This window comes from Bufo bufo, chromosome 10 (assembly GCF_905171765.1).
Source record: "Bufo bufo chromosome 10, aBufBuf1.1, whole genome shotgun sequence".
Classification (NCBI taxonomy): Eukaryota; Metazoa; Chordata; class Amphibia; order Anura; family Bufonidae; genus Bufo; species Bufo bufo.
The window spans coordinates 74,714,133-74,726,140 of NC_053398.1; the positions used below are offsets into that span (position 1 = coordinate 74,714,133).

The 12,008-nt window shown below is 46.2% G+C and overlaps 1 protein-coding gene across 2 annotated transcripts in view; it reads left to right on the top strand.

Moving 5' to 3' along the window:
* LOC120981206 (phosphomethylethanolamine N-methyltransferase-like) overlaps positions 1-12,008 on the top strand; it is a 345,872-nt gene that overhangs the window by 182,588 nt on the left and 151,276 nt on the right. For both annotated transcript variants that reach the window (XM_040410746.1, XM_040410747.1), the window contains one exon: positions 9,851-10,039. In XM_040410746.1, coding sequence (XP_040266680.1) covers positions 9,851-10,039 — 189 coding nt within the window. The remainder of the gene's footprint in view (positions 1-9,850; positions 10,040-12,008) is intronic.

Genomic DNA, 12,008 nt, shown 5'->3' on the forward strand with positions numbered 1-12,008 from the left:
AAAAAGGGGGATATACATGAAATATATAGAAAACACAAACAATGCATAAAAGATGGTAATGGCAGGTTAATATTGCAATATGAGATCATGTCTCTTGTTCAGACCTTCTGGATAACGCGTGGCGAGTAAAAACATCCAATAAGCTTCTCTAATATAGGGTCTATATTCCAGCTAGAGGTGGCGATCTGAGGAGAAAGCTGCTCAATAGAGAAGCTTATTGGATGTTTTTACTCGCCACACGTTATCCAGAAGGTCTGAACAAGAGACATGATCTCATATTGCAATATTAACCTTATATTTGCCTGCCATTACCTTCTTTTATGCATTGTTTATGTGTTTTCTATATATTTTATGTATTCCACCTTCTGCATCTTGGAAGCTGGAGAAATATATACACACACACACGGCCATTTATATGGATGCACCTTAATAAAATGGGAATGGTTGGTGATATTAACTTCCTGTTAGTGGCACATAAGTATATATGAGGGGGGAAACTTTTCAAGATGGGTGATGACCATGGCGGCCATTTTGAATCCAACTTTTGTTTTTTCAATAGGAAGAGGGTCATGTGACACAAACTTGTTGGGAATTTCACAAGAAAAACAATGGTGTGCTTGGTTTTAACGTAACTTTATTCTTTCATTAGTTATTTACAAGTTTTTGACGACTTATAAAATGTGTTCAATGTGCTGCCCATTGTGTTGGATAGTCAATGCAACCCTCTTCTCCCACTCTTCACACACTGATAGCAACACCGCAGGAGAAATGCTAGCACAGGCTTCCAGTATCCGTAGTTTCAGGTGCTGCACATCTCGTATCATCTGAAGGCAATCGTCTATGCTGTGAAGATACGAGATGTGCAGCACCTGAAACTACGGATACTGGAAGCCTGTGCTAGCATTTCTCCTGCGGTGTTGCTATCAGTGTGTGAAGAGTGGGAGAAGAGGGTTGCATTGACAATCCAACACAATAGGCAGCACATTGAACACATTTTATAAGTGGTCAGAAACGTATAAATAACTCATGAAAGAATAAAGTTACGTTAAAACCAAGCACACCATTGTTTTTCTTGTGAAATTCCCAATAAGTTTGTGTCACATGACCCTCTTCCTATTGAAAAAACAAAAGTTGGATTCAAAATGTCTGACTTCAAAATGGCCGCCATGGTCACCACCCATCTTGAAAAGTTTCCCCCCTCACATATACTTATGTGCCACAAACAGGAAGTTAATATCACCAACCATTCCCATTTTATTAAGGTATATATATATATATATATATATATATATAAAATTTTACACTCACCGGTAATCCGGTTTCCTGGAAGTCTCCATGACAGCACAAACTGAGATTTTCCTGTCCTATCAGAGGAAGGCAAAGCACAGAGGTTAAAAACCCCACCCCCTCCCCTCATCGCCAGTGTATTATAACAGGACTAAGACAAGGGGTAGAACATAAAAATAGCCAAATAGTCTATTGACAAAGAAAAAACAAGGGCGTTACAAAGTTGTGCTGTCATGGAGACTTCCAGGAAACCGGATTACCGGTGAGTGTAATACTCATTTCCCCAGTCGTCTCCATGACAGCACAAACTGAGAACTAACAAAGTAACTTAAGGATGGGGGACTACAGCACCTAGGACTTTACGTCCAAAGGCCAAGTCCTCGTCAGCAAACACATCCACCCTATAATGCTTGGTGAAGGTGTGGGCCCTCTTCCAGGTAGCTGCCCTGCAGATCTGTTCTAACGAAGCAGAGGCCCTTTCAGCCCAAGAAGTGGAGACCGATCTAACTGAGTGGGCTCTAAGGGATGGAGGAGCCTCTCTACCGGAGGCTTTATAGGCCTCAGAAATGGTGCATCTAATCCAGTGGGATATAGAGCTCTTAGCTGCCTTCTTATCCTTATTTGGACCTGAAAACTGGATAAATAAATTCTTGTCGATATGCCACTCCTGGGGCGTGTAAATAATGAAGAACTGAACGCCTAACATCTAAATTGTGGAATCTAGATTCCTGCTCGTCTTTAGGGTTAGGAAAAAAAGACGGGATAACTATATCTTGCGACCTATGAAAGGAGGAGACCACCTTGCGGAGAAAACAGGGGTCTAATTTGAAAACGAGCTTGTCTAGCACCTTGAGGAAGGGTTCTTGTATGGACAGGGCCTGGAGCTCGCAAACCCTCCTTGCGGAGGATATGGCCACTAGGAAGATGGTTTTTAGAGTGAGCCACTTAATAGGGAGAGCAGAGGCTCAAACGGAACATCTGACAGCCCTAAAAGGACAGTGTTGGAGGTTCCATGGTGCGACCATATTCCTGACTCGGGGTTTTAGTCGATCTGCCGCTTTCAGGAATCTTGCTACCGAGGGGACCTCATAAAAGGCTGGTATTATAGAGGGCCCCCAAGGCAGACACCTGAACTCGCAATGTGTTAGGAGCAATACCCAAATCCAGCCCATCCTGGAGGAATTCCAGGATAAGCAGGATATTAGGGGTGGACTGGTTGAACCTGACTCCGCCCCAGGAGGCGAACTTCCTCCAAACCTTGAGGTACGCTTTGGAGGTGTTGGACTTCCTAATGAGTAAGAGGGTCTTAACTACTCTTTCAGAGAGTCCTAGCCCTAGCAAGAGGGATTGCTCAGAATCCAAGCGGACAGCTTGAGGAGGTTGGTATTAGGGTGCGGTATGGGACCCTGGGTTAGAAGACCCTCCTCCGGCCGGAAACGAATGGGATCTTCCGGGCTGAGGGACCTGAGGAGCCCGAACCAGCTTCTCCTGGGCCAGAATGGGACCACCAGAATCAGTCTGCACCTTTCGGACTGAAACTTTTGGAGCACTGTTGGGATTACTGGTATCGGGGGAAAGGCGTAGACTAGGCCCGTCGTCCAGCTCTGGGTAAAAGCGTCTATTGCCACACATGGGTCTCTTCGATTGAGGGAGAAGAAATTCTGAACCTTGCGATTCTTCGCTGATGCGAACAGGTCTAGGATGGGATTCCCCCAACGGTCCCGAATCTGTTGAAAAGCGGTCTGGGACCGAACATGTACTGACCGTGAAAGGGTAGAGCTATCAGCCTGTTTTTCGATACGGTGTCGCACGACCAGGCTTTAAGCCATAGTACCCGTCTGGTGGTATTGGACAGAACCTCCGTGCGGGCAGAAAGCCTAACCGATTCTGCATTGGCATCGGCAAGGAAGAAAGTAGCCTTCTTCAGAAGAGGAATACTATCCAGGATCTCCTCCCGAGGGGCCTTATTCGCTATATGGTGCTCTAGTTGTTCAAGCCACACATGTCGCTGCTACCGCCGGTTTTAGGAGAGCTGCTGTAGCTTCCCAGGTTCTCTTGAGCAGACTCTCGGCTTTCCTATCTAGAGGGTCCTTGAGCTGCGCTGCGTCCTCAAACGGAAGGACCGTTCGTTTCGCTACCTTAGCAACGGGAGCATCCACCTTGGGAATGGCCTCCCAGTCAGCACAGTCTGCTTTGTCGAAGGGGTATCGCCTTTTGAGGCCCCGTGGGATAAAGGAACCCTTCTCTGGCTTCTCCCATTCTGCCCGTATCATCTTCTAGATATTGTCCGGGACCACCGATTTGTGCCTCTCCCCTAAACCCCCGAAAATCTCCTCCTGGACTGACTTGGACCTCCATCTTAATAGTAGCCCTGATGGTTCGGATCAATTCTTCTATATCCTCTGGGTTAAAGAGGAATCTCCTGTACTCACTACTTTCCTCCAATTCCTGAGATCTAGCCGAAGTCCCCGTATCTGACAAAACAGTCAGCAGAGTCCAGATCACTCCCGGAGTAGTCCAGGCCTCTGGAAGAGGGTGGTCTGCGGCCCTGACCGGGCTGGGGTATAGGGGAGGCAGGGGGTCCCTAGCGGCCAACGCTGATTGGACCTCCGTTCTAACCAGAGTCTTGATCTCCTCCATGAAGCTAGAGGACTCTGCCTTCACCACGGTAGAGGTGCAGTCCTTACATAGTAACTTGGACCCTGAGGAAGCAAGGCGCTTAGAACAGACGCCGCACTTCCTGGGTCTGGATTAACGGAGGAGGAAGACTCCTTTTCTCCCTGCAACACCAATGGAGGAAAGGGTCAACCACTGCAGGGAAAAATAAGAAATATGAAAGGGTGCCAGCAGGCTACTCACACCGCCCAGAGTGGTAGGGGGCTCAGGACCCGAGCCAGTGGTGGTAGGGGCGCTCATCTTCTCAGCTCCCGTCCACTTGCGTTGCTGTCAGCAGGTAGGGTGACCGTGGAGACCTCAGAGCGGCTGAATCGGCTTTACCTTTTTGAATTTGGCGCCGGCCGCGGCCTCCGTGACGTCACGACGCTGGCCACGCCTCCCGGCGTCTGACGTCATCACCTGGCGACTGGAGGGAAGCGCGTCACAGCGTCGCTCCAGCCGCCCTACCTCACTGCTTTAAGCCCGCCTGGGCCGCTGAAGAGGGAAATTCGCCGGGATCACCATGAGTGAGGGTGACCCGGGCCTAGACCGCGCCTGGAGGAGGGAGAGCCGGACCACGGAACCGACCTCCGGTCTAACAGGTGACACCCCGCCGTAGCAGGGTACGAAGAAAAAAGGTAAAAATTTTTTTAAAAAAATCGAAATAAAAAACTAGGGAACCCAGAAGGGCTCCCAGCACCTCTCTGTCATTCCTTCCTTGACAGGACAGGAAAAAACACTGGCGATGAGGGGTGGGGGTGGGGTTTTTAACCTCTGTGTGCTTTTTCCGGTCCTATCAGAGGAAGGCAATCTCAGTTTGTGCTGTCATGGAGACGACGGGGAAAATATATATATATATATATATATATATATATATATATATATATATATATATATATAGTGACAGTGAGGGGTTGTGTCTGTATCATAAATATAAAAATAAATCTGTATAGAAAAAAAATATATTGTAATAGCACCCCGAGCATAAAAGGGGGTAAAAGCCTTTTAAGAGATATTCCCTTTCCGGATGCAAAGGCAGCTACTAAAGACACCAATCTCCCGAACTGGAAACCATACGAATGCTGCATACAGCCCAATAGGAAAAACCATATGAAAGGTTTACACTCCTAGCAGTCGAACTGGAACAGCATACAATAAATCCCCCCAAGAACGAGACCAAGCTCTGTGTTGAGAGTAAATCAGAATCTCTTTACTGAGGGCTACCCACCCGTATTTATGCAGGTCCCCATCTGGTGGACACACCCCTAGGGGGACCAGATGGAAGACTAACACAGGACAGATAAGCAGCAATTCAGGATACACAGACACAATACATCCCCACAATGCATCCTGGTTTCCTCCTCTGCCCTGGAGACAACCGAGGAGTAAGCTATCTGGGGTATCACTGTTCAAATAGGGCAAGTACCAAATGACCCGGCTTTCATGTATTTGCTGGGGAAAATCAAGCATTTCAACATGGGGCCATAGTCTAAAGGGAGCAGGCGGGCAACCAGGCTTCTCCAATGCAATGTGGCGAGATTGGTCTCGATTATATTTTATTATCTATATCAGCATGAAGGTACAATGTTGCTAAAGGAAAAAAAAAAAAAAAAGGGTATATAATTTGCGAACAGTATTTTACTTAGAAAGATGTCAGGTCTTGTAATTTATGGGAAAAAATATTTGAGGAATTTGGAGGAAAATATATTGGAGGAATTTAGGGAACAATATTGATTACTTACATAAACTTTGTCTGCTGCACGCTTGTGATCATGTGAATACCAACTGTTGTCTCCTTATATATTTGTACTAGCAGAAGTACCCGGCTTTGCACGGGTATATATTTTATCTATTTAATTTTATGTTTCCGTGTGTCGTAAAAAGATAGCAGTTTCCCCCATAACAGTGACCTCTACAGTGCCTGCCCCTTTAACAATGACCTTCACAGTGACCGCCCCTTTAAGTAGTAAAGAAAATTGGCTGGGTTGTTATGGAAACCTGGAGTAAAACTGTGTTTATGGCAGTTGGGATTTGAAGAGAAAGACTTGCAGGCTTGTATTGGCTAATGTGGGTTATTTTTTGGGAATCTCAGGAACGGTACGTCCTAGAGAGATCAAAAACCTTCACGGACACCTGATGTAGCGGTGTGCCAAATTTGGTGAAGATCGGTCCAGTCATTTGGTCGCACATAAAGAACGTCCAGACATTGAAAATAAAAAAATATAAATAATATATATATCAATCACACTTCTGTGAAATCAAACTGTCCACTTAGGAAGCAACACTGAGTGACAATCAATTTCACATGCTGTTTTGCAAATGGGATAGACAACAGGTGGAAATTATAGGCAATTAGCAAGACCCCCCCAATAAAGGAGTGGTTCTGCAGGTGGTAACCACAGACCACTTCTCAGTTCCTATGCTTCCTGGCTGATGTTTTGGTCACTTTTGAATGCTGGCGGTGCTTTCACTCTAGTGGTAGCATGAGACGGAGTCTACAACCCACACAAGTGGCTCAGGTAGTGCAGCTTATCCAGGATGGCACATCAATGCAAGCTGTGGCAAGAAGGTTTGCTGTGTCTGTCAGCGTAGTGTCCAGAGCATGGAGGCGCTACCAGGAGACAGGCCAGTACATCAGGAGACGTGGAGGCCGTAGGAGGGCAACAACCCAGCAGCAGGACGGCTACCACCGCCTTTGTGCAAGGAGGAACAGGAGGAGCACTGCCAGAGCCCTGCAAAATGACCTCCAGCAGGCCACAAATGTGCATGTGTCTGCTCAAACGGTCAGAAACAGACTCCATGAGGGTGATAGGAGGGCCCGACGTCCACAGGTGGGGGTTGTGCTTACAGCCCAACACCGTGCAGGACGTTTGGCATTTGCCAGAGAACACCAAGATTGGCAAATTCGCCACTGGCACCCTGTGCTCTTCACAGATGAAAGCAGGTTCACACTGAGCACATGACAGAGTCTGGAGACGCCGCGAAGAACGTTCTGCTGCCTGCAACATCCTCCAGCATGACCGGTTTGGCATTGGGTCAGTAATGGTGTGGGGTGGCATTTCTTTGGAGGGCCGCACAGCCCTCCATGTGCGCGCCAGAGGTAGCCTGACTGCCATTAGGTAACGAGATGAGATCCTCAGACCCCTTGTGAGACCATATGCTGGTTCGGTTGGCCCTGGGTTCCTCCTAATGCAAGACAATGCTAGACCTCATGTGGCTGGAGTGTGTCAGCAGTTCCTGCAAGACGAAGGCATTGATGCTATGAACTGGCCCGCCCGTTCCCCAGACCTGAATCCAATTGAGCACACCTGGGACATCATGTCTCGCTCTATCCACCAACGTCACGTTGCATCACAGACTGTCCAGGAGTTGGCAGATGCTTTAGTCCAGGTCTGGGAGGAGATCCCTCAGGAGACCGTCCGCCACCTCATCAGGAGCATGCACAGGCGTTGTAGGGAGGTCATACAGGCACGTGGAGGCCACACACTACTGAGCCTCATTTTGACTTGTTTTAAAGGACATTACATCAAAGATGGATCAGCCTGTAGTGTGTTTTTCCACTTTAATTTTGAGTGCGACTCCAAATCCAGACCTCCATGGGTTAAAAAATTTGATTTCAATTTTTTAATTTTTGTGTGATTTTGTTGTCAGCACATTCAACTATGTAAAGAACAAAGTATTTCAGAAAAATATTTAATTAATTCAGACCTAGGATGTGTTATTTTTGTGTTCCCTTTATTTTTTTGAGCAGTGTATTGTGTAATATATATATATATATATATATATATATATATATCTATCTCTCTCTCTATCTATATATCTATTTCTATCAAAAATAAATCGAATCGCGATAATCGCCAAATGCAATATGGCAATTCGGCCGACCCGAAAATGCCACGATTATATATGAAGGGGTCCCTATTTATAAAATGACCAGCCTCTGTACTTACTTTCACGATGAATGCACTGCAGCGAGCGGCAGCGAGCGAGCCGGCCGGCGCGTGACTGACGTCACTTAGTCATGCTCCTGCTTCCGGAATTAAGTGGAGCGTGACAGTGACGTCAGTCACACGCCAGCCGGCTCGCTCGCTGCCGCTCTCTGCAGTGCACTCATAGTGAAAGTACAAAGGCTGGCCATTTTATCAATAGGAGAGTTATGTGCGCAGTTTAGGACACATAGGGCCATGAGGGGGACCAGCATAAGATGCTATATGTGTGTCTTATGCTGGCCCCCCTCATAGCCCTATGTGTCATAGCACAGATCCCCCACATAACAGAGTCATCCACAGATCCCCCACATAACCGCGTCATCCACAGATCCCCCATATCGTGCAGCCTATATATATATAACACAGGTGGGTGTTGGGTAAGGCAACTGTCTCCAGATAAGGTTGCTTGGAGACAGCTGCCATTGGCCTGTAGTAAGTGCATAGAATCAGGTTTCTTTATCAGTTACAGGGCTGTAGCGAACGCCCTATAACTTGGATAATCATCCATGAGAGGTGGTCGGGAGTGACTGCGCATGCGCCATTGTCTGTGCGCACTCGCTCCTGTGAAACCCGGCATCCGGAGAGGAGGAGAAGAGTCGGAGGTAACAGTGCTTGCCCAGCCACCACTACTAACATAGTAGCAGTGACCGTAACCCCTAGAAACGAGCATGTAGAAATGGGGTATAAAACGGTCAATAACAGGATTTATCAAATGATTAGGAGAAGGAATAGATTGAAAGGGGATTAGCAAGATGAAACAACCCCTTTAAGGGCTCATGCACACGACCGTATGTATTTTGTGGTGCGGAAAGGAACAGATGGACTCTAACAGAACAGTACTATCCTTGTCCGTAATACAGACAATAGGACATCTTCTATTTTTTGCGTAAAAGGAAATACAAAAATGGAATGCACACAGTAACTTCTGTTTTTTTTGCGGACCCATTGAAATGAATGGTTACGCATACAGTCGGCAAAAAATATAAAAATAAAAACGATCGTGTGCATGAGGACTAGTATTGAATTCTTGAAAAAACCCTTTTACAGGAGGGTGTGATCAACTGTCGTAGGCAGAGAACAGGCCTAGAAGGCTGAGCACAGAGTAATGTCAATTGGAATTAGAGGTTAGGAGATCATTAGTGACTTTAGTTAAGGTGGTGTCCGTAGAGTTTTATTAGAATCCAGATTGTACAGTAGCTGGTTGAGGGCTCATGCACATAACCATATGTATTTTGCGGTCCACAAAAAAATACGGATTATGTTCATTCCAGAACAGAACAGCTGGCCCCTAATAGAACAGTCCTATCTTTGTCTGTAATGTGGACAAGAATAGGACATGTTCTATTTTTTTTTGCGGAACGAAATTACGGAAACTGAATGCACACAGAGTAAGGCCTCATGCGCAAAACACAGATGGAATCCGTGTGCGTTCTGCAATTTGCAGAACGGCACAGACAGACTTTAATATAACTGCCTATTCAGGACATGTTATATTTATTTGGCGGACCACGGAACGGAGCAACGGATGCAGACAGCACACAGAGTGCTGTCCGCATCTTTTGCGGCCCCATTGAAGGGAATTGGTCCACATCCGAGACAGTTTTGGCAGCTATGATGCTGACCCAAACAACGGCCGTGTGCAGGAGGCCTAACTTTTTTTATTAATGGTTCCGTATACGGTCCGCAAAAAAAAAAAAAATAAAAAAAAAAAATATACATATTTTTGTGCACGAGTCCTAAAAAAGTGATTTACGATGTTTGCAGCACTTTTCTATTTTTTGGTGCATGTACTTTATCCCCATATTCCATAAACCCCTCCATGTATCCATATGAGTTTTTTTTATTTTTTGTTTTTGAATAGCAACATATTTGCCTCTTATCCTCTGTTACACCTCTTGCATCTCTCGAATGTGCCACAGATAAAGAAGAATCAAAACCAAGTTTGCTGGATGTTGCAGAAGGTCTCACGGGATGCTGACGGGCACCAGGGTTATGTGACATTCCAGCAGTTCCTTGACAACCAGCAGTATTCTCGGAGAGGAATACTCAGATATGAGAAGATATTTGGAGATGGCTTTGTGAGCACTGGAGGGCTGGAAACCACTAAGGTAAGAATTGTACATAAGGAAGAAGTTCATCTGCAAAAGTTTAAATCCCGGAATAATCCCTCGGCACTCATGTAAAACTTCTTGTCTTTATTTATATTGCTTTAAAACCATCAAATACAAAAAAGACTAAAATGCTGCGCATTTCAAATGTAACAAGACATCTTTCTCATGGCACACATACTCATGTCTGAATACACCTTAAGGCCTCATGCACACGGCCGTGTTTCGCAGCCGAGACCAGTCCGTGGTAACCCGGCCGGGATTCCTGCTGACAGCAGGAGCGCACGGCGTCATTGGTTGCTATGACGCCATGCGCTTCATGCAGCCTCTGCTGTACAGTAATACACTATACGAGAGTATTACTGTACAGCAGCAGCTCCATGAAGCGCACGGCGTCATAGCAACCAATGACGCCGTGCGCTCCTGCTGTCAGCAGAAATCCCGGCCGGGTTACCACGGACCGCTCTCGGCCGCGGAACATGGCCGTGTGCATGAGGCCTTATAGTATGTTTGCCCATAGGGTCCCCTCCCCCGAAGGAAGTCAGCAAGCTCAGGTGAATAAAATTTAAAGGGACTCTGTCACCAGGTTTCACCCCTGTCAGCTAAACATATGCTGATGTTCAGGGCCTCATCAGGATTCCTAATGTGGGCTTCTAAATGTGATCCGTAGCCTTATTTTGCTAAAAACACAGGTTTTACTAACCTGTCACTCAAAGAAATAAGGTGCCCAAGGGGATGTCAAGGGATGCAAGGTGCCCGCCGCACCCACCGCCGCCTTTCCAGACTTCTGCACCACCTCCTAATCCTCTGTGCCGCCTCTCGCTCTCCCTCCATTCCCCCTCCTCCTGCTGTAAGATCTCGCACGTGCGCACAGGGCTCTGCCTGATGCACCCGTGCGGACTTCTCGATTTGGCTACTTGAAGCGAAGTGTGCATGCGCCGGAACTTCGCTCAACCCAGGTATGACCTGCACTCTGGCGCCAGCCTTTAAGAGCCCTGGGCGCACGCGCGATATCTTACAGCAGGAGGGAGAGCGAGAGGCGGCACAGAGGATTAGGAGGCGGTGCAGAAGTCTGGAAAGGCGGCGCTGGGCACGAACGGCGGTGGGTGCGACCGGCACCTTGCATCCCTTGACATCCCCTTGGGCACCTTATCTCTTTGAGTGACAGGTTAGTAAAACCTGTTTTTTAGCAAAATAATGCTACGGATCACATTTAGAAGCCCACATTAGGAATCCTGATGAGGCCCTGAACATCAGCATATGTTTAGCTGACAGGGGTGAAACCTGGTGACAGAATCCCTTTAAGTAGCAAAACCCATCATGAATGGATGGAAGTTGCTATAGCTGCAAACAGTTTAGTCAGGATAACAAATCAAAGGACAAAACCCATAGCAACCAGAAATTTCTGAAATAAAAAACACCTGAAATTTCATACAGAAACAACATCTGAAATTTTTTTTTCTGGTTGCCATGTTTATTTTCCCGTTGATTTGTTGTCCTGACTAGACTGTACAGTATATGTATGAATCTCATGTTAAATGATATTGAATTGTTAGATATTAGCCATGATATACAACATTTCACTGTGCATGAGATTTCAGATGTTTATAGTTGCAATGGGTTACATAGTTAGAGGTTGTCCTGTCCCAAAATCAAAATTATTTTTATGTGCTCCTAACACCCCTCACTATGCATACATATTCCCCCAATACCAGTTTTTCATGTCTGAGAATTACATAAATATTGGCAATTGGAAAAGTTGCTGCTTAAGTTTTTAGAATAGCAATTTGCATATACTCCAGAATGTTATGAAGAGTGATCAGATGAATTGCATAGTCCTTCTTTGCCATGAAAATTTACTTAATCCCAAAAAAACCTTTCCACTGCATTTCATTGCTGTCATTAAAGGACCTGCTGAGATCATTTCAGCAATCGTCTTGTTAACTCAGGTGAGAATGTTGACGAGCAC